We start from the raw sequence: 26963 nt of genomic DNA, 5'->3' as shown, positions 1-26963 counted from the left end.
TTGAGCAAAGGGCAAATATAGGTTTGCCTGTTCCAGCTGCTTCCCCTAAAGCTGCAATTTTGATAGCAGACTCTTTTTTCATGTTCCCGTGTCTCTAACAATGTCTGTTATTAAATAAGACATTGTATAGGAAATGCAGTACTGTAAATACTCAGGCAATACAACAACTAGTCATAAACATACTTGAAAGCTAGGAAGAAATGCTAACGAACAGCGCCGATCTGCCCTTGCTGCCCAGTCCGAGAGGCACCACGCACGACGGCTCTCGGCTGCAGCCTCCCCGCGCAAGGTCTCCCAATGGTGGCACGGCCACCACTCGCCTTCCCACCTCCCCAGGGACATGTCATAGCAGGCAGCAATGGCCCATAAGGTGCATCTGGGGCCAGCAAACCTCTCTGCAACATCACCCATGCCATGATGCCTCTCTGGCTTGGGGCTTGGTCGATGGATGGAGCCTCCCTACAGAGAGGTAGGCTAGTGTGCTGTGTATTTACACCATACGTGGAAATACTGCGGCAGAGCTTAAAAGGAATCTGATGAGTAAAGCTTGACTTGTGGCTGGAAGGAGTACATTGAAACTGGACATGGGGCTAATTAGGCCTGACATACTAAACGATAGTTCCAAAGTGCTGGACCTTTGAGAACACACTGACAATAATAATGAAAGACGTGCAAGTGAAACCTGACACAGAATGAACAGAAGTATAAAAATACCATTCCGTGTTTTTGGTTTGAAAAGCACTTTTTACCAGGATTTCCACTGCAGCGCTCACCCACTGGTGATGTAAGGAGGTGAGCGTTTGCAAAACAAGTCAATTCCCAAGTGCCCAATCAGTAAACCGATCATTAGGAATTAGACCCAGAAAGGTGTGAAAACTCCCAATTCATCTCTATTTGCAGCAACAACAAAGGAAAGGGTGCAGAGAGATACTTGCATGAATACTGTTTGTTCCCAGCTCCGTAATTTTTTTTGTTCCAAAATGCTTGTTTCCAGTTCTTGGCTTAGCTTCTGCCTGGTGAGCTGAAGCAGCTCTTCAGCAGCCGTACTCTTGTCACGCCCTTCCCTTTCAAGTTGTTCTTGTTTAACAACCATCTCTTTTTTATGCTCCTCCACAACTTCTAGCAGGAAGATCTTTGGCACATTGAGCTTAACCAGTTCTTGCACAAATACTCCACACTGAACACGTTTAAGCTCTTCAACAGCTTTCTCTGTTAGACTAAATAGAAGCTCTTTCAGCTCTTCACTGGCCTCATTGTCCAGCTTTTCAGTAAGTTCTTCAAATTCAATGGTGTGATCACTCAGAAGATTCTTCCATTGGCTCAGGTAATGAATGACCTCCTTAGTAGTTTTGAAGGGGTCTCCAAGTGACAGCTGCTCCTTCCAATGCTCTTTCTGCTGATTCATTTTTCAAAAGGAGAAACAAAGTTAAGAGAAGGAACATATCAAATTCTAGCTCTTTAAGTATGTATTTCATAGCAATGCAAAATTTCATACTTTTGTTTTTCACTGTTTTCGAAACTGCTTTTCAGTGTCCATGGACCTACCTAGCTCTCAACACAACATCTTTGTGTGCATCTAGCAGGCCTGTGATAATTCAGATTATCGTTAGATAGAAGAGCTAACACAGGTCTAGGATAACTTGGATTGTTGCTAGATAGAAGGGCCAACACCTGAACAAATGCATGATCTTGTCGTTTGACATAATCCCAAATGGCTGAACTGTAATGATGTAGCAGCATTCCGGAAGTGAATCTGCATCAAATACCAGGGAAGAAAAAGAAGGGAAAATAAAAGAGAGGGGGGAAAAAAGAGGCTGTGGTGTGGTTTTTTGTGTGGTTTTTTTTTTTTTTTAATTTTTTATTTTCTCCATCTCACAGCATGCAGCAATTTCATTGGAAAGCTAAACCAAAGCTACCCATACTGAGAATAAATTACAGTCTCCATTGTTACACCTGCTGTCTCTCCTTGCCCTGATATCTGTTAAAGACCAGAAAACACTGAAACACATAACCTGCAAAAGGTAAGATCAATCTCGCCTATCTTGCACTTGGCAGTACACAGCTAAAACCAATGGACACTTATTTTCATCCATGCTCCTGGCAGTGCTAACCTCTATGGTAAGAACTACACTTCATTTTTTCAATTAATTTCATTTTTAATTCATGATAAGCCCTGTGAAAATAAATATACTGAAAATAATTACCTTTTGCAGCATTTCCCGCCTTCGCTTGGTAATGAGTTTCTGGCGAAGCTTTTGCTTTTCTTGTTTTAAATCATGATCGAATTTCTGTTTAACAGAATTAATTTCAACCTCAGCTCGGTCCAGCAGCATTCCTGAATGACTTTCAGGTAGATGACCTGCTCTGTAATAACAGTGTTTGAAGCCTGTTATCCCAAATTCTTAAGAGCAAAAGGACATTTGAAGCAATTAGTACCATAATAAGGCTCAAAGTAGACACACAGAATGATCTTTGTTTCTTTAGCAGTGATACCTGGGGGGATCAAACAAGCAAGTAGATAATACAAAGATAATCTCAGAGATGGAGTGTAGAATTGAGGCAGTTTGTGAAGGTAGAGTGAAGGTGTATGAAAACGGGAAGGAAGGAAGGAAAGGCAAATGCAAAACCAATTACCTATCAGTCAGTAATGTAAGAAATATTCAAATGAGACATTTTAAACCTTATATATTATTCATAATATTTACATCTTTCATTTAATGCCCCTGGAATGCAATTCTAGATGTCTTATTATAATTCTTTCTTCCTCATTAGAAACAATTTTTTCTTAAAAGCATGTAATCTAATCAAGTAAAAACAATTAAAAATTAAAGATACAAAGCAATAATATCCATTAAAAGATTTAAATTCAGATTTCCTATTATGTTTACATCCTCAGAAGAATTATAAAGATTTCAAACTAACAGTGAAATACAGTAATCTAACAGAGCACAATCTAACAGAGCACATTCTCACTCTTAAGCCCACAGTGCTTTCAAATGGAAGTTCAAGACTACGGTCTACCTCCAGTTGCTACAGTACGTAATTTCAAAGAGTAAGCAAGGTCCCAACAATGCCTGCAACAGTTAGAAAAACCTCTCTCTCCACAAACTCAAGTTGAACTTCAAAAATTACCTGCTACTCTATTTACACCAGAAATTCCCCAAATCTTTCTCAGACAACAACAGGATAAAAGAACATCTTCATTCAGACCAGGCTGTTGGACATCTGTGAGTTTTAATTTCTAGTATTAAGCATGTTGGACTTCCAAATTTCGGGTTGAAAAGGTCAATATGGACCTTTGAGTAGAAAGCACCAATTCCTCACCTAAACCTAGATGTTATTCGAACACCTTCCAGTTTACTTTTCAAATCCTCATGTTTCAGAAGACATGAACATTACACACAGAGCCTGGATTCAGATGAATCCAGGGCTTCCAAGCCCCTGTTCCAGCATAATAACTGGCTCAACTCATAAACTAGAGTGGCAGCTAAACGTTGCAAGCCCTTCTCTAGAAAAGACGGAGTCTCATTCTGGTTTATTAGGATTTGTTGATACTGTAACAGCTTAATTCCAAATAAAATCCTCAAAATAAAAGCTAAAAGAAATAAAACAGAAGATTAACGTATTAGGTTGTTTGCAGACACTGCACTGTAACTATGGTGGCTAGATTCCACAATTCACACCTCTCTACCTTGCTGCTCAAGCATCCACAAGTATCTGAGCAAGCCATGAAACATCATCCCCTACATAATGAATGTGCTGGACAGAAACTCATACCTGCTTTATCACACAGTTATGTCAACCAGAGAGAGCCTCCTTTTGCAGAGCGTTTCCAGTGTCTATCTACTGTATTTCTTTAATCATCTACAAAGAGGATTAAAATACTTCTCACTGCCTTGAGAGCAATCCACCAAGCATCGTTCCTGGATCTTTTGGCCAAGTAATTTTTGCCTTGAAAGCAATCAGTATTAAATTTCACTGTTATGTCAAAAAAAAAAACAAAACAAAAAACCCCCAACAAAGCAGCAGCACCAAGTTTCCAGCCCGTATTTGGTAACTCTACGTCTTGCCTCACTTTTTGATCAAACACAAGGCAAAAGATTAGTGAATAAAAGGTAGATTTATTGCAGTGAGGAAGGGAGGCAAGATAATAACCAAGATATTATTAACACCCTCATCCTGTCTTGTACTGAGGAAATAAACCCAGGCTTGCCGCATCCAATTAAAATCCCTGTCCAGAGCAGTGAAGAGGGTCTGCAGTAGAAAAAGATAGATGTGCTGGAACCACCTAGAAAATGAGTGTTTAAGAAAAGCCATGCAACATAGAATGACTGGGAGATGATCTATACCTACCTATTCTTAAGATGAAAAAAAAAAAGTCTACATTATTTCAAGTTTCAGGTTGTTGATTTATTTAGAGATACATTATGTCCACAGCTCAAATTCTAGGTGATTCAGTAGTATAAAAACCTATATATTTACTTGTTTGGAATCCCAGGTAACAAAAATAATGGGCAAAACGCCTACCACCACAAAAATCTACGTCTGTTTATGTGGCAACTTAAATTAATCAGTATTACGGTAATTCCTAGAAGGCTCAATGCTGGCATGAGACCTTCATTTTTGGTTTCATATAAATACAATATAAAACAAAATTACAGTATTAGAATTAAAAGATGTCCTGTTCCCAAAGGATTCTGAACTGAAACACAAAGTAAAAGGAGACAAGAAAGATGAGACAACACAGAATGCATGATAAACTGGTTGATCTCAGCATACCAGACATCTAATCACTGAAGCAATGTGCAGGCACATGTTTAATGTTTTTGAACAAGGAGAATTTTAATGAAGGAGAATACTGCAGTATCGACAAGGGTGTTTACAGGGAGATCCTCCCAAATGCAGTGAGCACCAAGGAAGGTAGAGAGATGAAGCGTGTGGCCAACAGCAGCAGTACTGTAGGTCAAACAGAGGCAGACCTTGACTTCTCTGTCAAGTTCTCTGTACTGAACAAAAGGCAAGAAACTTAGGAGAAAATATGGAGTGAGGGCACTAAAAGTAAAAACTAGCAGTTTGTATTTGATGCTACAGAGAACTGTCTAAGGGATGCTGGACCCCAGCAAAGGAAGACTGTTTTATGAAAGCTGCAGAAGGCACGAGAGAGTCACTGAAACAGAAGGGAGATAGATATGAAGCAGAAAAGTTATACCAGCCTGGATGTACATGGCAGCTGAATCACAACACTATACAGAAAAGCAGACAGAGAGAACCTGCAAGACTGTGCCCATGCTACTCCAGCTGCTTCAGGATTTCACCTGCTGAAGTGGCATCTTGCCGGTGCCCAGATCAGAATTTATGTGAATAATTCAGGGCAATAAATGCCCTACATACCAAAGTGCTACAAACAGAAGCGCTTTTAAGATATTATTACAAAACTTTATACTGATGCATTACTGCTGGAGGCATTCACTTTCCAACACGGACTTCTTGAAGGGTCCATCAGGACACTGTTTGGAAGACTACTTTGCTTATAACAACATCCATATAAAAGGAGATGATTCAAAAGAACGAGACCGATATGCGATGTTTTGCTTTCATCTTTTAAGAGAGTCAACTGACCACTTAAAAAACATAATACCAAAGAAATTCTTGAGGTCTTACAAAAATTAAAATTTTGGGAGAAATTTTTTGTAAAGGAGCTCAAGTTGTTTGTACCTAGCCATTCACAAGGACTGGATTCTGTTTTTAAGAGACTGAAGAAAGAGGGACACTTCTTGTGAACAAGCAGATACTGGCAAAAGAACAATGCAAGATGTTACAGCTGCTCTAGTTTGAAAACATCAAGAACCTCGTGCCTCTGTTGATAGCTGGAACAGCCCAGGCTAAATACTGCCTCAAGTATTGACCTTTTTCCTATTATTCTTTAAGGGAAAACTTAAAGAGCCTAGGTAGACATCCCTGAAATCTATCATTATGGATTATATTTTAAGACTTCTTTTCCTGCCTTTTGGTACTGCAGACCACGAACTTGATTTCCAAAAGACACTGAGTACTTACAGCCAGTCCTGACAAATGAGACTTTTTATTTAAATAGTATATTTAGAAAGCCCAGCTTGAAAGCTCTGGCTGCTCTATTTCATTTAAAATGTTCACAACCCTCCCTAGAATCAGTTTTGGTTATTTTGCTTTTTATAATATTCATTTCTGGCCACACAGAATCTTTTTCATGTTAAATTGAAATTGCCTTGCTAGCTGATATCATTTTAAGCATTTATTAATCTCCATTTTTAAAAGACCTCTCCCTTCATCATTTATCTGCTGGTTTATGTATCCTTGAATCTGTTTATCTGTAGTATATCAGATCTACATATTTTCTCAGTTTCTGTTCTCCATACAAACAGTTCTGCATTTTAAAATTCCATTTATAACAGTAAGTTTAAGGCTATTAAAGCTGGACACAATAGATGAAGACAGACTTCTATCTTTATTTAGGCAAGCAGATTCAATGCTAAAGTGAAAAATAAGAGGGTATTACGGATACAAATTTAAAGTAACAGCCGTTCAGACCAGACTTCTCTTGCTGCTCAAATTTTAATGCTCCAATTTGTAAGTAGTCCCCAAATTACTTTATAATTAGAAACTGAAATACAACCCTATCTAGCATAGATTATAAGTTTCTCAGCATTTATACTAGGACATTTCAGTTTGCCTGTAGAAAAAAAAAGATTAGCAAATAATCTGAAATACTACATTCTGGAGTTTTATAATCTCAATATCTAAAGAATTAATAATAATATAACAGTTTGCCAACATTTGCCTGAAAGGAATTCCTGCCGCAGGATGTGTGGGAAGTTACAGGAAAATAACTAGTTCTAGTCCCAGAAAGTCAGACGGAATTGCTTATCTACAAACGCTATCTCCAACTGTGGACACATTTCCTTTGTCCGCAGCATACTACGACCATTGCATACTCCACGAGGTTTAATCAGGGAGTGCTAGAAAAATTAATTTTTCATCTTGGTACAGATTCTTTTTCGTTTTGGAAGCTTCTGGGTAGTATTTTTTTTTTTTGGTACTTTTTGGGGGGATAAAATCCACAACCTCTTGGCTTACTAATACTACACATTTCCTGCCCGTTTTGTAGTTGATCTATTTCGTGACTGTTAGGTGCAGTAACAGGCATTAATCAATGAGTGGAACCTATTTTTCCAGCTTGAGAAGTCCCAGTTGTTCATTGCAATGTTTTAAGCCACGGATGCAGTGGTCATACAGGTGAGAGTTTCTTTTCATGTAACCACAAGATCTGCGACAACTTCTCAGTACATTTCTCATAATCTGATTCCAAAGAGAGGCATGAACTGACGGAAGGGAACTCTCTGTGAAAGATGTATCTGAATTACGTTTCCTATGCCAAGCTGTTTTTGCCTTTGAGCCACACAGCTGCAGATGTTAGCAAAACAGGCAAAGCAGTGCAAGCATACTAGAAGAACCTCTCCCTGATCAACGAAATCTTGAAATTAAACAGGGTTTGAGTCCAATGAGGCAGCACATAGGACGATCAAAAAGAAGAGGAAGAGAAGTTACAAAGAAACAGGTAAATGACTCTATCATATCAACGGATGCTTTTAACAGACTTCCTGCTTCCTAATATTAAATTACTTTTAAATTAAGCCACCATTATGAACAAAACCCCACAATGTAAAGCCTGATATTTATACTTTTTCTCTTAATGCCTGTTCCACATGGTGTCAGTGACTGCCACCAATACAGACATCTAAAATATACAAATAAAGCTGCATGCACATGATCAACAGCAGCAGCACTAGGTTGTTTTCCTGCCCACAAACATATTTTACCGCACTGACATGCTCCTTAGTAATCTCTCTGTGTGACAAACTAAGATATGCCACAGTTCTCTGGAAACCAGCAAGAGGTCTCTCTCAATGCTCCACATTGCCATGTAATTTTAGATAACTATGTCTCTGGTAAGTCATGATTTGTATCTCTCCACCTTGACTATGAGTATCCTCACATAGAGTACTTGAATCAGCATGGATCTGGTATGATCCATGATTTCCAAAGAAATTGAGTGTATTACCACAGTCCATTTCCAGGTCTACTTTTTAGTTCATCTGTCCTTTACTTTTTCATATTCTGTGCAAGAGGTGTATTCTCTCAGTCAAGATCCTCCCCAGTTACATTATTTATAAACAGTTAACTATTTAGAAAATATTCATGCTTTCATCTTGATAATACATCCACCTCCTCAAACACATTCAATCACAAGTGAATCAAAATTGTTCTTTTCTGTTAAATCCAGATATTCGTGCGTAAAGAACCCAGACAAATGGTCTTAACTACTATATGTTGCAATGGACTCTGGTAGGGCTTTTCACATGATTGAAGACTATTTACATGAATAATGGATGTATAAAGACACTGTGACTCTTATATGAGTCTGGTTCCCACTGAAGTGAGAATTACAAACAGGTACTATACATGTTCCCAGCAATTCACCTCTGTGCTGTACAAAGTGGACAGAGACAACAAAACCTCACCTTCATGTCAGCTGGGATATTAACTAACAAAGTCATCAGTTACGAAATATTTTCTTAGAATTAACTTAAAAGATGAAATTTTTGTGCACCTTTCCTTCTAGGTAACACAGACAAAAAGATTTTTGAAGACTATTCTATTGTCTTTGAGATAACGTAGTCAAATGGCTGCCATGAAAACAATTGAGATATTTACCTTTCCACCTTATTAATGAGACTTGCTATCTGGGCTGCTGCTGCATTTATAAGAGCAGAGGCTTGAGAATCCCTTAACTGTATCTTACTTATAAGATACTCTCTGTAAGCAAATCTTCTATTCAGATGATATTTCTTGCTAGCTTGCAAAAAATCCATTAGCTCTTCAATGTCTCCCTACAGGAAAGAATGTGAACAAATATATTTAATTAGATGTAATGTTAATTTCACCTAACTCCTGTGGGTATCAGACCAGATGATTCATTAACAGAGCAAAGTTAAAAAGCTCTTACAAGTGAAAAACAATAAGCTTATATCAACTTAACTCTAAAGATCACATCAAATTATTACTGTTACTTCAACAGAATAAAATAAATTATGTGCTAAGCTCTTGGCCTGAATACTTCAATATTGCGTGTACTCTCCTGAGCAGTTAGTGCACCTCCTGATAGCCTCAAGATAACAGGTCATTTGATCAGGTAACCACAATTAAATACACATGCAACCCTACCAGTGTTAGTAGAAATGTTCCTGCTTAAAGCTATCCACAGGTGGAAAGGTCTTCTTGAACTGGGACCTGAAGACTGCATGTCTTCAGTAACAGCAGTAAGCAACAACATGGCCTTCCTTCATTTTTTTCCTCCCTTTTTTCTTTAAAATGTATTGTATTATTAAATAAATAAGGGGTAACATTTTCAAAGGTGTCTAACTTGACTTCAAAGCCAAGGATAAGTGTTCCACATGTCTCCAGTACAGTGTGGGGAAAGCAAAGCCTCCTGCAGACAGGCTGGCTTAGAAGTTCCTCCTTCCAACAGTGGGGAAAAGGAAGGGTTTAGGTAACCACAAACAGGTCTGGTGGAGACCTGAGGTAGGTACACAATGGTCTATAGCAGACATTCTGCTACCATCCGGTAACCAAGACAAGGTCTGATGCTTAGGTGACTTATGTCTGAGCAGCCGAGACATTGTCAAAACTTCGTTCACTTCCTCAATCTTCTGCTGGCTGCTCAACTGTCTTTTGCTCAAGTGCTTTCTGCATTTACATCTGACAGTGTGGTTTTTCTGTACTGAGATCTGACAGTGCATCCAGTTTCAGGGGTGGGCCTTACATGTTTTGACACATACTTTCCAGATGTTGCTTTTTAACCTCCAGACTCTCAACCTCTAGGACAACAACAATCATACTTCTCTTCAAGAAGCAGCTGGAATAAAAATTCCCAGAATTTTTGGAATCTAGAACACTAACTTTCAACACAAATGGCATAAAAAAAAAGAAAAACACAAAAAACCCTTGAGGAAACAATTCAAGCTATTCTGTTGCAAGAGGCTTAAAATGCAACTGAAACCAAAACTAAAGTCCTGAACATACTCTTCATCAGCATCCCCAACAGCATAAACTAGAGGTACCACCTCCTCAAAGTACAAATCTATAGCACTTCAGACATACCACAGTTTCAATAATCTACATATATGGATTGGGGGTGCTTAGTACATCTTCTGAAGTACAGAAAAGCACTTGATGCCTAGGGGGTTTTGAAAATGCCTATACAGACAGGCCTCCAAACACAGAATCATAGAATCGTTTGGGTTGGAAGGGATCTTTAAAGGTCATCTAGTCCAACCCCCACCCTGCAATGAGCAGGGACATCTTCAACTAGAGCAGGTTGCCCAGAGCCCCATCCAACCCGATCTGGAATGTTTCCAGGGATGGGGCATCTACCACCTCTCTGGGCAACCTGTGCCAGGGTTTCACCACCCTCATTGTGAAAAATTTCTTCCTTAGATCTGGTCTAAACGTACCCTCTTCTAGTTTAAAACCATTGCCCCTTATCCTTTCAGGCCCTACTAAAAAGTCTATCCCCATCTTTCTCATAAGCCCCCTTTAAGTACTGGAAGGCTGCAATAAGGTCTCCCTGGAGCCTTCTCTTCTCCAGGCTCAACAAACCCAACTCTCTCAGCCTGTCCTCACAGAAGAGGTGTTCCATCCCTCTGATCATTTTTGTGGCCTCCTCTGGACCCGCTCCAACAGGTCCATGTCTTCCCTGTGCTGAGGGCTCCAGAGCTGGACGCAATACTCCACATAGGGTCTCACCAGCACAGATTAGAGGGACAGAATCACCTCCCTCAGCCTGCTGGCCACGCTTCTTTTGATGTGGCCCAGGATACAGGGTTGTATGGGGTGCGAGCACACATTTCCAGCTCCTTCCAGCTTTTCACCCACCAATACCCCCAAGTCCTTCTTGGCAGGGCAGCTCTCAATCCCTTCATCCCCCAGCCTGTATTGATACTGGGGGTTGCACCGACCCAGGTGCAGGACCCTGCACTTGGCCTTGTTGAACCTCATGAGTTTCACATGGGTCCATTCCTCAAGCTTGTATACTTACCATTCATTAGGTACCTATCATTCACTAGGCAGCATGTGATCTGTTTTAGAAATACCATTTATAAAATAGATCAAGGTACCTAACTATTCTCTTAATTGCCTATGTCCCTTTATTTGAGCTGAAATTACTTTTGAAAATGGCACTCTGGCATTCCGGTACCATGCTGAGGGCCCCATTAACAGCAGCAAGGGTAGACCTGGAACCAGAAGTTTGCTGCATGAGCACAAATCTGCTCTCAGACCATCCTGTTGGGGGAGGGCTTAGGGGCAGAGCTCCACCAACAGATCTTTCAGGAGCTGAGCAGAGCCCCAAGATGTGCAGATATATGAAAATATTCACTACAAAAATAGGGATTTATATCACACAATTTCCCACTGCATGGTGTAGATACATTTTCAAAATTTCTTCTGCATGATACAGGTGAGCTGCTAGTCTTATTTTCCCAGAGCAGTAAATATAAGCTTTAAGTACTTGGGTGCTTTGGAAATATTACCCATGAAAACAAAAGTCAGCACTAAGCACATAATGTTGTGGCAAATACATCTAACTTGTAGAAAAAGGCTGTGCGTATGCATCAATGTACTATTGTGTAGATGTCTAGACGTGCATAATAATGACCATACTTTTTAAATTCTTCCTAAGAAAATTAGTTATAAAAGTGATAGTATTTATCCTGAAACATTTCTCAAAAGTTACTGTAGGTTTGTATTCAGTCATTAGGTTAGGAATGGATTTATCATCCTATTACCTGTATTTGAGAGTAACCTTCCACTAATGTTTTAGCTGCTTCCAACTTCAGTTCTCCCTTGAAAGTAGCATTTGTTATCTGTGTAAAAAAGATATTATGGAGCTCCTTTCTCTGGGTAACAGCCAGCTGTCTATAAGCCTTTGCAAAATACTCCTCCTGCTTTACCACAAGGAACTTCTTCAGACGGTCCTGCTCCAGTCTGTGAAGTCTATCCAGAAGACTTCTGTATTCTACAGCAGGCTGAAGAGGAAAGATAAATAAATAAATAAATCTGAAGTGATTTTCAGTATTCAACATACTTTAAAGTATCAGTACTACTAGCCCATACATATTTTACGCATAATCTGATTACTCTCATTTCAGGTTTGAATCAGTGTACACTTTCTGTGTTTTTCACCTGTTTGGAATGACAGGGGTTGTACAGCTGTCAATCTCTAATCCAGCTAGCACTTCCAAGGCATAATAAAGTCCTTCTAGAATTTAGAAGCATTATGTAGGATAAATTATACAAAACTGCATGAAATTCAACACAAACACTATATATGAAATTAATTTCTTGGGTTTCATCAATCCTGAAATCCTATTAAAATTGAATAGGCTCCTATAAACCAGAACAATGAAATAACAATTAGCACACATTTAAAAACAATATAAAAATTAGAAAAAACTATTCTACTACAAATCTCTAAAAGTTTTTATTATTGGTGACCTACTTTATCCCTTGGTTTCTACAAATTAATCCAAGAGCATAATTTTAGAGTTACTGCAATGGAGTAGAATTAAATGGCAATTAATTTAAAAGCTTCTTTGCAAGAAATACTTTCTCATAGTTCTCCAGTAAGACCTACATATTCATAGTTTTAATCTCAGATTGCATAAACTCATTATAGAATCAAAACATACAAGTCCCACAGAGCAAAGAATGGTTCTTATACCAGGAGAGCTACTTAACAGTAGTTATGTTGGTCTTGTTCTAAATTTTATACTATTTATCTGGGGAGAACTTTCCTCTGCACCTCACCCCTCATTCCCAAGAGTCACACTGCAGGCAGCAAATAATTAATCAAAAAGGCAGGGAATATACATTCTATGTTTTGGCTGAGAAGGGGAGGAGGTTATTGCTCCAGCTGTTTTTCATTGCCGTCTCTTGGATGTCAATACACCCACTGCCAGGAGCAAAAGCATGGGCCAACCCTAGTGCTCTGGTATGTCCTTTTGGACCAGGTTCCACAGCAAGTACAAAAACGGGTCCTCTAACAGACAGGAAAGTGAACAGCAAGACGTTAGTATATGATAAATGGATCAAGGATTGGATTGGCCTTAATTCTTTGTTTGATTCCTACCATTCAGGATTTCCAATATAAACTAGACTGAACCAATACCAATGTATTTTGTGCAAAGAAAGGCCACTTTGCTGAGAGCGTATTTAGTGTGAGTTCACATACTGAGTTTCAGTCAGGCCCCTCTCTCTGCAAAGGTAAGATTTATCTCAGTGAGGTCTATCTAAGTGTTAGACATCTAGTCTAGGCTCCTTCTATAAGCAACAGAAAGAAAAAGACTTCTGCAGAGTACAACTCTTCTCATCTTTAAAAAGGTGTTCACAAGTATCCCTTCCTTGCTGTCTCCTTTGACTTTCTAGAACCTCTAGTTCAGGATGTTCATATCCTACAGATACTTGAAACTTCCCTAGAGTCACAATTTAAAATTCACCTGGAAATAATCAAAGAAATTCAACTGGCTCACTAGCCTTGTGCCATCAACTTTCTCTACTCAACCAAAGTTCTTCCTGAGAACCTCAATATACTGTAGTACCTTTGAGGGATCACACTCAGCAAAAAATTTTTGTCAAAACTGCAATCACAAGTTGTCATAAAAGCCCTCAGCAATTTTAGGTAGATGATATGCAAATAAATTAAAAAAAAAAGAAGACAAAAAACTTAAGTACTGTCTACAAAGAGAGCATACCTAAGTAAGGAATATACTGGTCTAAAGGGATTATACTCCTAACAAAAAACCTATTTTGTCTCTGTGATCGAACTGAAACAGACAGCTGGAAACTCAGCAGCATCACATTCAATACCCACGTATCCACTCGTGCTCCAGAAGCAAAGCCCTACTTGTAAATAACCATAACCAATGGCACTATTTATTCCCACCAAGTCATCCTCTTAATATGAGTTATAACATTAGACAAGCATGAAACATTAACTTGAGTATTTTACAATTTTAAGCTTGCAGAGGTGAAATACTCTAAACTTAACAGAATCCGCTTCAGACACATGAAGTGAGAAAAAAAAAAAGGAGGGGGAAATAAGTTTTATTGTAAACATTCAATATACTTGAAAAAAGACATGGAAGACTGGAGCATAATTTTGTACGTGAGATATTGGTTTGGTGACTCAGGCCCTATTTCCAGCTAGTGAATACCTATGAAATCCTGGGTAATGATACTTCACCATTCGGACAAAACTCTTTGAATGAGCATGACACACATAAGCACTAAGCTTTTATTTAAAGGGAGACTCTAAACTTGCAAAGAATTATACTCTGCCTAAAATTATTTATCTCACTATTATCCAGAGGCTATTTCCAAGAGAATTCCACTCCCTGCTCTGCCTAAAATATACTGTTCTGTTTGCCTTCACTCACTTTGGAGGAAATCACCCTTTGTTTGCACTTATATTCTCATTTTCTTCAAAATCTAGGCTTTTTACCTAGATTGTAAGGTTTATGATGGAGAGAGTTTGTTCTGCTCTGAGTATGCAAAATACTTTACACAGCGTCTGAATGTAGTTCTTAGGAACTACTGCAGTAAAATATAGTAGATAAGAATACATCATTTTGCAAGGGTTTAAGTAACTTAAAAAAAAATGAGGGTAATTACAACCTTTTGTTTTCAGGTGTCACAGATTCTCTTGAGATAAATTCATTTGCTGGTGAAGTAAAACATGTTCTCTTAATAACAACTACCCTAATTATGACAGCTGAATTTTTGAACAAATTTAAATTGTACAGCTTTACTCTTCCAAGAGGACAATTCAGCCATTCTAGTCTAAAAGAGAAACCATCTGTATAAAACCACATATCATGCAAAATATCTTGATTTTATACTAGATTTACCTTTTCATTCATTTTCTTCATTAATTCCTCAGCCTCTTCGTTTGCAGCTCTCGCTTTTTGGCATTGAGTCTCCATTTTCTTCCTAGTTTCCAGATTACATTCAGCTGTTAATGCCACCATCTTCCTTTCATACTCCTCTTGAATCTCCTTCTCCATTGCAAGAAACTGCTTTTTGAAAATTGAACTCATCCTCTTCTCCACATGGGGAAAGAGGCTGTGACTTAAGACCATGTTCTTCATAATCATAGCAATCACTTCTTTACACATCTGTGTTCGATGTGCCTCCAGATCAGCATCTGCCCGCGTCAGGCTGGCAACCTCCAAACTGTAGAAAGGTAATCAGGACTGTTTGAAATTGCAGATTACAGGAAATTTCTATCAGAAAACCAGGATATCTAGATTCATTCAATACTGGGTAACCGAATGGCCGTCAGAGAACCGCAGGAATATGACAGCATATGGGTTTACTAATCATGAGAGTAATCATTCATTAAAAAGCAGGGTAAGCCAACTTCTACCACAACAACTTTAATGAAGTATGTCCATTCTTGCAAACCACACCTCTGCTGGGAAGCAGATGAAGTGACTATCTGAACAGACTATAAATTTCACTGACTTTGTAAAATAGTTCTAAACTCACTGACCCGTCTGCATTGATACATCACTGCTTCGTGTTCCATGCTGGTGGACTCCCTTCTCTGCAGGGAGGAGAGAGAGTGTTTTGATAACGTGACAGCTTCTCTCTGCTGCGTAGAGATGGCCCTGGCGGGACAGCACCTGCAGGTGCTCGAGTGGCATTCAGCTACATTGGTGACCAAGTCCCCCAGGGCACTGATCTGCTCCCTCTGCCTGGGGAGCGTCCAGGACAGCGGGGCAGCCACCGGCACCAGGTGACAGCAGGATCAAGGGAACAGGATGCTGAAGCAACACAGCAAGCACTCCAAATGGGCAGCACAGATGTGGATTTTCTCTTAAGTCTTTTTGTTTACAGAAGTCCTAGGAATTTTGCTCATAGCCAGATAGTTTACTTAGTAAACATAAGCTGTTTACTTATGACAACTCACTTCAAAAAAGTGTTTCAGTATTGCGCAAATGCACTTTAATAAAAACAAGGGTCCTGAAAATGGGAGATTTATGCTATAACTTTTACCCTAATGACCATCAGGCTGTGATAGGAGGCTCCCCATTGCAGATTCATCAATTCATTAGCCTGTAAAATACAAGATACTGGATTTATTTTTCTGTTTCAATTCCTGCTTCAAGACCAGTAGCTCTGATTTAATTGAAGCCTATCTGTGTTTTGTGAGAAACATCTCATCTTGGTTTTCAAGCATCCCCTAATAGCAAACTAAACAACAATTTAATTAATTGTTCCACTTGATAATTCATTTAAGACCTAAAAATGGTCACCTTATCCTCAGTTTGAATTTGATGAGTTTCAACTTTCAACTCTGTTTCCTAGACTAACAAGTTCCTCAGTCACTGTTTTTCCATTCTTCATTTGTGCACTAATAGATGGTGGTCACAGCACCAACCCTTTCTTACTGAGATGTGAAAGACTGAATTCCTCATCTCTCTCCTCGGAAGGCAACACTTCACAGCTCCACCACACTGATGCATAACTCATAACACAACATTTAGTTCTCATCACAAATGCAGGATTTTTTTCAGCACACTTTGAAAAAAAGATTAAGCCATTCCTCACCCACCTCCTTACTTGTTAATTTTCCAGACTTGTTAAATTTCCAGTCTTCTTCAAACAGCGATCAAGAATGACAGCCAAACCACATACCATCACAACATTTCCTGTTGTTATCTTTCCCTCAGTCTTCCCATAGCATTTCTTCCTGTTTACTGCAAGTAATTACAGACTAAACCTGATTTCATTTTGAGTAAGATTCCCATACTGCTTCTCACCCACAGAGAACTACAGTACTCCACTTCTCAAGATCATGATGCCCAATACAGGAGGAGCAATAGGTGTAGTTCACCTGATGCTCATGTGTCAGCAAGTGAGTGATGGGGCTGTTAAGATCTCAGGTGTATTTAATCTGCAACTCTCACCCTCCATTTTCCTGACAGCACATCTGCGAAGACGGCAATGAAGCAGAGGCAGCATATGAACTGTTCCACCAATCCAAAGATAATAACATGGAGAAAAAAAAATTACAAGCCACAGCTCTCCCAGGTCGCATCCTGGGAGACATCAGCCAGATCATAACCTTTTTTCAGTGGCAGCTGAAGAAAGGCTGTGTTTGTAAAAATTTGAAATCTACCTTCCATGTGATGTGCTCTGCTTCTTCCACACAGCAGCCAGCAGGAAAGAGACAAGCTCATCATATACACCAGAAACCTTGCTCCAAGCTCTTACTCCAAATGAGAGGCTGAGGGCAGCCTTAACAAGCTACATCAATATAGTCTTGGAGTCTTAGATGCCAATGGTCAGAACAAAATGGGAATCCATTTCTATATAATATAATAAACCAAATGCTTTCAGACACAAGTCCATCAGAATAACAACGCTTACAATCATCCAGATCAAATGTGAAATGTTTTGTGACACTTAAGGGGAAAAAAAATATCCTAACCTGACACGCTGTGCCTCCTCAAACCAAGGTAGATTTAATAAGTTGCTTTAAACGCTCTGCAATCTGCTTGTTACAGCAATTCATGTTTAAAGGTCTTGCATTTCTTCCTGAGCATATTCAGCATAATAGAAACATGAAAGCCAATGAAGTACAGGTAGCAGATGGCAACCCATTGATGAAAAAGATCCAGGCTTCTGTTGGACAAAGCATGCAGAGAAAGGATGAGGACAGTACAGAAAGTAGGCGGTACAAAAGTGTGGGGGGAGGAAAGGTGAACAGAAAATGAAACTGAGCACAGCAAGTGTAAAGATTTTTCACTCACTTGAAGAGGAAGGAGATTTAAAGATCTGTCAGAGAAGATCTGGGAGGGGAGAATCCCAGACGCCAAACACAGAGAAGCAGAGAGAATGCCTGACCATCTTATGTCCTCCACAAACCTAATAAAAGAATACAGGAAAGCAGCTAGGGTCAGGAAAGAAACAACTATAGTCAATTTAAAAAAAAACAAAAAACAAAACACAACAAACTACACCACAAAAAAGGAAACCTCTCATTAACCACAAAATAATTGTGTCTTTAAGTCTTACTATTCAAATTCGAGGCCTGCAGATGGAATTTTTGAACAGGAGAATTAATAGCTGCTGAATTTAACAGTCCTAAAATGAACCAACGGCTTTCTGACACATTTTTAAAATTAATTCAGAGTTTGTAAAGATAAGAAACTACTGTGACACAACTTCTGAAGTCTAAAGGGGAGTGAAACATCAAGCGAACTCCCCTTCGGCGACATTTTCTCACCAAAACAGAAATACCTGTCATTTTCAGAAGACTCATCTCTCATCTGCAAATGGTAGCCAATCCGTCACATATATATTACAACAGCATCCAGAGGAGACTGGAGCTGGGTGGTAGCAGCTGGGATGCAAAAGCATCCCTTCATGATACACAAGGCACCCGAAAAGCAGGTAGTTTAGAGCCATTTGTGGATGGTTTGTCTCCACTGTCCCAGAGGCCCTGCTGCAGCAGTGACTTGGAGCATCACGGCACGGCAGCTGCACCAGCTCCTGCTGGAATCACAGCCGGGGAAGGACAGACAGACACGCAACAGCCCCCAGCCCGGTGGCACCCACTGCTACCGCCCCAGCCAGAGCAGCACGTCCCCTGCACCCACAGGCACGGTGCCAATGGGACAGCTGCAGTGAGGAAGGGAAAAGGAGGACAAAAAAAGAAGTGTTACGGTCTGCGTTGCCTTGTCACACTTCAGAGAAGTGAAGATGGAGAGAGGGTCGGACAGCGAGAATCGCACAGCCAGAAAACAGCGCCTGCGGCGCTGGCTTTAGTAACAGTGAGCAAAGCAAGCCAATTCAGGTACAATGGCCATCAATGGTCTTCAGCTGCAGATGTGGTTTGTTTTCTAAATCATCCATTTATTGAGGGGGTAGTAATTAATACACTATCAATAAGTTGGGCTGCGTTTTGTTTTGGGTTTTGTGGTTTTTTGTTGTTGTTGGGTTTTTGTGGGTTTTGGTTTGTTTTTTTTTTTTTGAAGTACCATGTCAACGTGGACCCTGCATGCAGTGCTGTAGCTTTCTCCCTTCAGGTTCTCCCTCCTTTTTTCCATCCTCTTTCCGTGCTCTCCTGCTGGGTCCAGTCACAACAGGCTGCAGACACTTCGGGGCAGGGATGGGATTTACACAGGCTGCAGCACAAAGAGGCACAAACCTTTGCAGAAGACCAAAACTGTGCTAACGTAGAAGCAGAGGTAATGGCATGAAGCCTGAATGGCCACCAACAGCTACCGACTGCCCAAACCCAAATTCTTCACCCTTCCCGTGCTGGAGCAGGGCGCGTTGCCCTTCCCTGGTCTCTGCCTGCTGCCAAGCTGGGCATAACCCATTTGTGTTAGAGGAGGTCTGAAGATGTTCCGTGCTACACCAGTAGCTGTACTGGGCTGCAGCTGGCTCTGAACTGGGGGAGTTCATCCATCAGTCCTGTGACACTTACAGAGCTAAGTGTAAATCTGGCACAGCTCAAACGTGAGCCTACAGAGAATACAGGACATCTCATCAGTAAAAAAAATTGCTAAGAAAGGTACATGACAATTATCTAAGGATGCTTTCACATGGATGAGTCACAGGTTAAGTTTAGCTTTCCAGAAAAAGTCAGAATGCTGACAAAACCAGAAATAGGGTTCTTATGATATATAGCAAAAAAAAAAAAAAAAAAAAAAAAATCCCAAAATTGAAAAAGATGATAAATTGAGCTGAGAGACCAGTAGCTCTTCAGACAAAAAATGATTCATGAAAACCTGCCAAAAGTCTAAGCACTAGATTTGGCAGCAGTTTCACTATCAAACTCCTTTAACTCTCCACAGCGTGATAAAAAGAATAAAGGTATTTCCATTCTTAAATTAATCTATTTAAAAAAATATCTGAAAAATCCTACCTTTAAGAGACTGATAACTTCTGCTTGGATTGCAGAAATTAGGAAAACTGATAAATCAGGGATCTTCAGCAAAACAATTTAAAAAATACAGCTAGCTACAATACAGCTGTTGCGACAGAGCTCAGAAAATGGTATTTCACTGAAAAACGACTTATGCAAAAAGAGCATAAAAATGACTACAGTCCTGCTTCCAGAGAAATCACCACACATTTTACCATTGATTTTAAAAGCACCAACTTCAGCCTGGATACTAACAAAAGCATAAATAAGTATTATGGCTATATGTGTTAATGCCTGAGGAGCTTCCAACTTTGCTGTGATCTACTCAGATTTTTGTGATGTACTTAGACGGGGTATTCAGACGACAGAAATGGTAGAAGGTATCAATCTTCTTTCAAAATGAAATGTAATAAAGCATCACTAACAGCACTGCTCTCCAAAGCAGACTGTTTTCTGGATGAGATAAATTGTTCTGAGTGGACAGCAGAAATGACCCATGTAATTCTGAACACAATTTCTTCATAGTTAGCCAACATCAAAGAAAAGTGCCATTTTTTAGATTAAAAAAGATACATATTCATTAATTTCAAGTAACTCCTTTCCTTCAGTTCCCAAGTCTTATGAACTCCTATTACCTATTACGCATTTGAGCTTCTCTGATGGAAAAAAGTGTATAGTTTACACACTTCTCAAGTTTTTAACAGTATTCATAACACAGAACTGCAAATGCAGGGTTTAGGGTTCATTCCAAGTGTATGCACTGTATCTTACTGTTATATTAATTTGATTATTATTTATTGTTGTATTCCTGCATTGTACACATTGCACAACAACAGAGCAATGAATATGCCCTCCCTTCAAAAATTATAAAATTTCGATTACACTTTTTAAAAGTCATGAAATATAGAAATTTGGCACCTCCTTTTTTTTTTGTACTAACAATGTAACTATTTTTCACCATTTTCTATGTAGGAATATTCAAGTCTAGCTGCTATGACAATGTGATCTTTTTTTCTTACTTTCCATTTGAATTCAGGGTTAAAAAAAACCCCACATTTGCTCCATAGTAAATTAAATTCAGACATACAGCGAGAAATTTACATTTAGAAAGAAAATGTGAACTTCTAATATGGTAGTAAATTGTTTTTGACTTTTCTGTCGAGGCTCTCTGGAGACAGTTTGATCCTGTTCTCTAGTACAATGGCCTGAATGCCCTCTACCATAAGAAAAAAAAAATCAGCTGCAATGCATACATATTACTTAGTGATTTCCCAAAATAATTGGCAGTATGTATTATGTATCAGCAGAGCAGGTTCAAGTTCAGCTAGAGCTTTGACAAACTCAAGGAAGCATAGTTACACAAAATGAAGATGAAAAAGAAAAGTTGTAGTAGTGGAAAGCCAGTTAAAGAAAGTAAGTTGCCTTTAAGATATCTGTATCTCCTGAGACTATGAGCATGGTCAGACTTCATCATATTGTACACAAACCCAAACTGCTCGGCTCTCTTCATACTCTGTTCTAGACATACAGAAAAAGAGATCCACAATATTTTGGAACATGATCTTCCAGTGCCCATGTCAAATTTTCAAATCACACAGCGTGTTCTCATCAGCATTCATTGCCAATGGGCCAATACTCAGGAATATACACAGTAAGGAACCTACTGAGAATAAAAGCCAAGCTATTCTGCTGCATAATGTACATCTAGGATATGACTTATTAAGACAAAACTCACCAAATTAACAACCCAGAAGCTTCCTTATGAAATATTAAAACTGTTTTGTTCTCTAGCCAATCCTCCTGACGTTGCAAACCGTCTACATGCCAAAGATGTCCCTGTCCATAAATATTGAACACATGCTCCTAATGTATTTGCTAAACAATTTGGCGCTGTCACTTCATAAAAGACATTAACTATTAACATAGCTTTATGTCGTAAAGAGGACAAAAAAATCCTGTGGCTCTTATTTTTCTGATTTTCTCATTTGTGTCTGGACAAAAGAACAAAGTACCAGAATGATTCCAACTGTGTTTACTATCACTGTGCAATTTTAAAAGAATGACAGGAATTATGTTGGCAAGCTTATACGTAAGCCATGTAGAGAAAATGACACATAGCTGCACCAATACATGCAGAGGAACTATCAAACTAGCATACAAGCAAGATGTTGGTTGGTTGAAAATATCTAAAGTATCAAAAGCTCTGTAACAAAAGCCCCTACACTTTTGCCTCCTCAAATAATAAACCCCAGGATTATGATGGTAAATTTCATAATAGTATACATATGACATGAAAAAATTGTGCTCAAAATACAAGCCCAGTTCTTACCCTCGGCATACTGCCACTTCTATGAGACAATACAAACCTCGTTCCTCAGTTCCTTACAGAAAACCCAACTATTCTATCGGGTGACATTAAATGTAATAAAACAAAACGCAACAGTGTTAAAAGACTGATTGTGACCAACATTTAATTCAAGCACAGAATCCATTCAAATTGACTGCAATTATCCATGAATAAATTACAAACGCACCATCTTTCTTTCTCCCATTACATTTTACAAATCACTACCCTTAAAGCAGGTAATTCGGGAAAAAGAAGAATTACTCCATTCTGGTTTTAGCCCAGATCACTGTCATAGAAGCTCCTAAGACAACGGTACAGTGTTTTATCTTTGTCTTTGGAATCAGCTAAAAACCTGGACAATGTACAACAGCTTATGAAGACAAGACTAAAGTGCAAGACTAAAATGAAACCTTTAAGGAATATAGATCAGAAATTAAAGGACTGCTTTGCCCCAGCTTGCAGAATGAATAAGGAACCAACATTACAAGATAAGGAAGCATCCTAAGCTAAATGTCGAAGTGTTAACAATGAGAGATAAAACAAGGGGTCTGTTATAGCTACTGAAGAAAGCAGAAACGATATTGTACCTATCTAATGCAGGCATTAAAGTAATGCTGTAGTCTTTTTGAGCAACCAGCCTGCAAGACTGGGATGCATCTTACCCCCCGTCCAGACCCCTACAAGCTGAGCTAATCACCCCAGGCTCCAGGCTTTAGGGTCAGTGGGCACAGCAGCCATATGACTCATTTTTGGAAGTCTACTTTGAGATGAGAATAATTATACCCTAGAAGTGTCCTTCTTCACCCCTGAGTAAAAAAGGGAACTCAGGGCAACTTGGTGTAGGAGTTTGCATTGCAGAGATCCTCATTCACTCAGATAAACTGCACCACCAGTAAGAGAGGAGAAGAACAGGTATGTAGTAATTGAGTACACATATTCAATGAGTGCCAATAAAAAGAGGGAAAGAATAGAAAAACATATGGTAAGTGCATCTGTGTGTCACCTCCTAACACTAAATGAATCAGAAGGTCCAGTTTAAAACTACAAGAAATGAGAAGAATTGGGATAATCTAAATAGGGATTAGGAAGCAGACATTGCTAATGGGTAGAGGCTGATTTGAGCTCTTCACAGTAGTGTCTATCACCCTTTCAATCATCTTTCATAGCAGGAACCACTGTAATTCTGGATACCTTTGTGGTCCATCTACCATCCTCATCTTGGAAGAAGGAAAAGATAACACAGAAGGTGAAGAAGGTTTGCTGTGTGAAGGTGAAGACTGTTTGCTAATGAGCATCTATTTTATTCACTGCAATGCTCTACCTCCTTAAAGGTAGAGAAAATAGAAACTGTGAGGAAAGAAGCAGAAGCAAGAGAGACATTTGTGCTAACTGCATAAGAGTATTAAAAAACTTTAGCCCCTGGACACATACTCAAACTAAGAAATGAATCCTGTTTTATGGGTTTAGTAATAATCCAGTTATGAAAATAATATTCTTGCAAACCTTTGGATAGGATTTACCTTTCTAAACCATTATGTATCTGAAAAAAGCCCAGCTTTTTTTTTTTTTTTTAAACTAGCTAGATATTCACTATCCCTGAAATAAATTATTACTAAATCCAAGTTAAAAAAATGTTTGATCCTGTTCTTCTTAATATTCACATAATGATTTTCAGGGCAAGTCTTCTCAAAGCCTGAGTTGGTATATAGCTGTAAAAGCAAGGACCAATGTGCAATTTACAGAGGTAAGTATCCCAATTATCAGGGAAATGCAGGAAATAATAATGCTGTTAATTACTCTTTAAGAAAGAATATTACTTCCATGGTCCTGTAACTTTTCCTTTTCAGCTTCCACAGATTTTATAGTTGCATAATACTGCCTGTAACCTGACTTGTCAGGAGCTAAGGGTAAGACTGAGCAAACAAAATCCGCTCTGTCCTCACATCAGACATTTTTATCAAATGCAGCTGAAGAACAGATGACCTTTAACAGCAGCATGTTTCTGTCAAACAGCCCTGCCCGACCTTTCAACACCATCAGGAGAGTTTCTCTGCTCTACCCAGTGGTCCCTCTGATTGCAGCTACGTGGGATCTTTCTGGCAGCACTACAACTGTCACCCCTTTGACTCTGATCCAGCTGTTTCCAAAATATGCTGCTAGCCAGCAATGCTGGCACCCAGCAGGGCTGCTCTTTTCTAGGACAAAAGCCACCCTTTTGAAAGTAGAATGTGTTCGGCAATAGTAAAATACACACTTTCAACATTTTCTTGTACACAAAAAAGTTTCCCTTAGTGAACCAGAGAGAGGCAAAACTAGATGTTCACTTGGATTGGAAATCTTGCGTGCCCAAGGCCTAGATGGAGCTGTGACTTCTATAGGTGAAGCAATATGAAATATGACAATTTTCAGTTCCCACAGACAGCTACATAATACAGTTCAAAATACTAAGGTAGTGAGTGCAGTCATATGCGTAAATAGACATTGAAAAAAATTACAGGGCAGATACTCAAAACATATTCAAAGGTTCGACTGATGATAAATGCAATAGATGTGATGTAATAGCATTGAATTCTTACTCTTCTAAAGCCGGAAGCATGTTCCCAGATTCTTCAAAGGACAGAATATCGATGATTTGGTCATTCATAATTATATCTTCACTAAAGAGATCACCTGAATTAAACTGAGAATGCTCCAGTTTGTGATTTTGGCTGAGTTCATGCCGTATTTCCTTAAAAAAAAAAAAAAAGTAGTAAGCTTCAGATTACCAAAAAATTTACACTGAGCATCTGATCTAATTTTATTGCAGGTAACTCTGGGTGAGAAGGTTCCTACTTATCATCAAACTGTACAGCTGGAAAGGCTATAACAAGATTGTGCAATTCAGATATGTATCTGAAATCAAATACACTACTTCTGTTTCAGGCTGTACTTTTTGTATATAACTGATCTGGAATACAAATGAAGAAATGAATGGAGAAGACAGAAGAATACGTTGACTTCAACAGGCTTTGTGAAACCTTCTAAGAGGTTAGATTCCACTATAAACTTACTAGGCCAGTTTTTTTTTAAATTACCATGGTAATTATATATGGCAAGATTACAGTATTGTGAGGTGAACAACATGAAAAAATAATCCTATGAATGATGGAAGGGACTCAGTTTGCCGTTCGGTGAAACTCCCTTGAGACTGAGGGCTAGTAAAATTACTATGCAAAAAACCCACTATAAATATCTGATGCTAGGAATAAAGTGGCCCTTTTTTATGATTTCATTATCACAGCTTTTTCTGTAGGAAGAAACAAGGCACACCCTTTTCATTTAAAGGGATTATTTTTTTTAGACCTAAACGAAATAAAAATAGTCAATGGAGTAATTTTCAACTGCAGAACATAAAGCTGGAAGTGAGGTCCTCTAGTCAGTCCAGAGGGATGGGAGATCCACCACCGTCTGAGCAGAAAAGGGGTTCAAACCTCTGAGTATGCTCTCTCAGAGGACTGCTCCAAACACTGTAATATTCTCAATGAGGTCTCTAGCTCCCTCCCATTGAAGTTGCACCACTTTACATAAATACATAGATAATTAATAAAAGCCAGGGCTGGAGCTTGGGCCAACTTGATGCATATTTATCAGACTTCCTATTCTCTCTCTCCGTCCCAGCACGTACTGAAATACTTTCTTCAAACTGGCAGAGCTTGGATAAAGAACACTGAAAATGCTCCATCCCCAAACCCAACTGTTTTGTTTAATCACTCAAGACATTAAGGCACAACCAAGGAACTAAGGGACCTAAATTCAAATCCTTATTCCTAATAAACAGAAATACAATTTGAACCCAAGTCTGCTGTGCTCGAGGTGAGTGGTCTACTCACTGGGCAACTGCTTATAACTCACAGACATCGTGCCTCTCATTTTGAGGGACGAAAAGGAGAGGAGGAAGGGAGGAATATGAAAAGAAACTAATAGCCAAAGGCTAATCTCCCTCCAGTCTGAAGCTAAGACCCAGGCACTGATAGCAGTTCTTTTGATCAGTTTATCATTCTTACACTCCCCTCTAAATCTGATTGCACCAAAGAGTAGAGTTTGTAGAGATTACACTACCTGTGAATCTAGTCCATCAACTTGCTGTTTTTTTAATTTATCTTCAACTCTTTAGAAAATTTCTATTAGTTAGCAAGTTATATCAATAAATAGGATCAATGAAAAAATTTAAACAAGGTACTGTTACAGACAGTATGACTCACCTGGTTTTTACTACAGACACTCCATTGTAATATTTGGGTTCGGTAAACAATGAAAAAAACAGCACATGTCAATACAAGGGAAACAAAAAAAGCAACGAAGAACCCTGAAGCATGGATGGCATAGCTGTACGAAATCTGAAATTAAAAGACCGTTATTATTAAAACTACATTTTACATATATATAAAGATCAGACTCAAAGATTGTAACTGTAAGCAACGTGGTATTTACTTTTAAACAGCTTGACACAACTTCAGGGTTTATCACATTGTTATAATTACTATATTTTTATTAATACTTTCAAATAAGTGCTTATTTTCCATAGGTTTTCAAGTCAGAATG

General features: G+C 38.9%; 1 protein-coding gene across 1 annotated transcript in view; it reads right to left on the bottom strand.

The window, feature by feature from the left end:
* EVC2 (Ellis van Creveld syndrome 2) overlaps window positions 1–26963 on the bottom strand; it is a gene marked incomplete at its 3' end in the record, with an annotated part of 65184 nt that overhangs the window by 16207 nt on the left and 22014 nt on the right. Inside the window, exons 7-13 of the mRNA XM_010284414.1 lie at window positions 26624–26758; window positions 24959–25110; window positions 15003–15327; window positions 11883–12122; window positions 8752–8927; window positions 2205–2364; window positions 936–1393 (exon numbers count right to left, since the gene is read on the bottom strand). Of these exons, the coding sequence (XP_010282716.1) occupies window positions 936–1393; window positions 2205–2364; window positions 8752–8927; window positions 11883–12122; window positions 15003–15327; window positions 24959–25110; window positions 26624–26758 (1646 nt within the window). The remainder of the gene's footprint in view (window positions 1–935; window positions 1394–2204; window positions 2365–8751; window positions 8928–11882; window positions 12123–15002; window positions 15328–24958; window positions 25111–26623; window positions 26759–26963) is intronic.

This window comes from Phaethon lepturus, unplaced genomic scaffold (genome assembly GCF_000687285.1).
Source record: "Phaethon lepturus isolate BGI_N335 unplaced genomic scaffold, ASM68728v1 scaffold2083, whole genome shotgun sequence".
Taxonomy (NCBI): Eukaryota; Metazoa; Chordata; class Aves; order Phaethontiformes; family Phaethontidae; genus Phaethon; species Phaethon lepturus.
The sequence above is the reverse complement of the archived record's forward strand: the minus strand, read 5'-3'. Positions and strand labels throughout refer to the sequence as shown.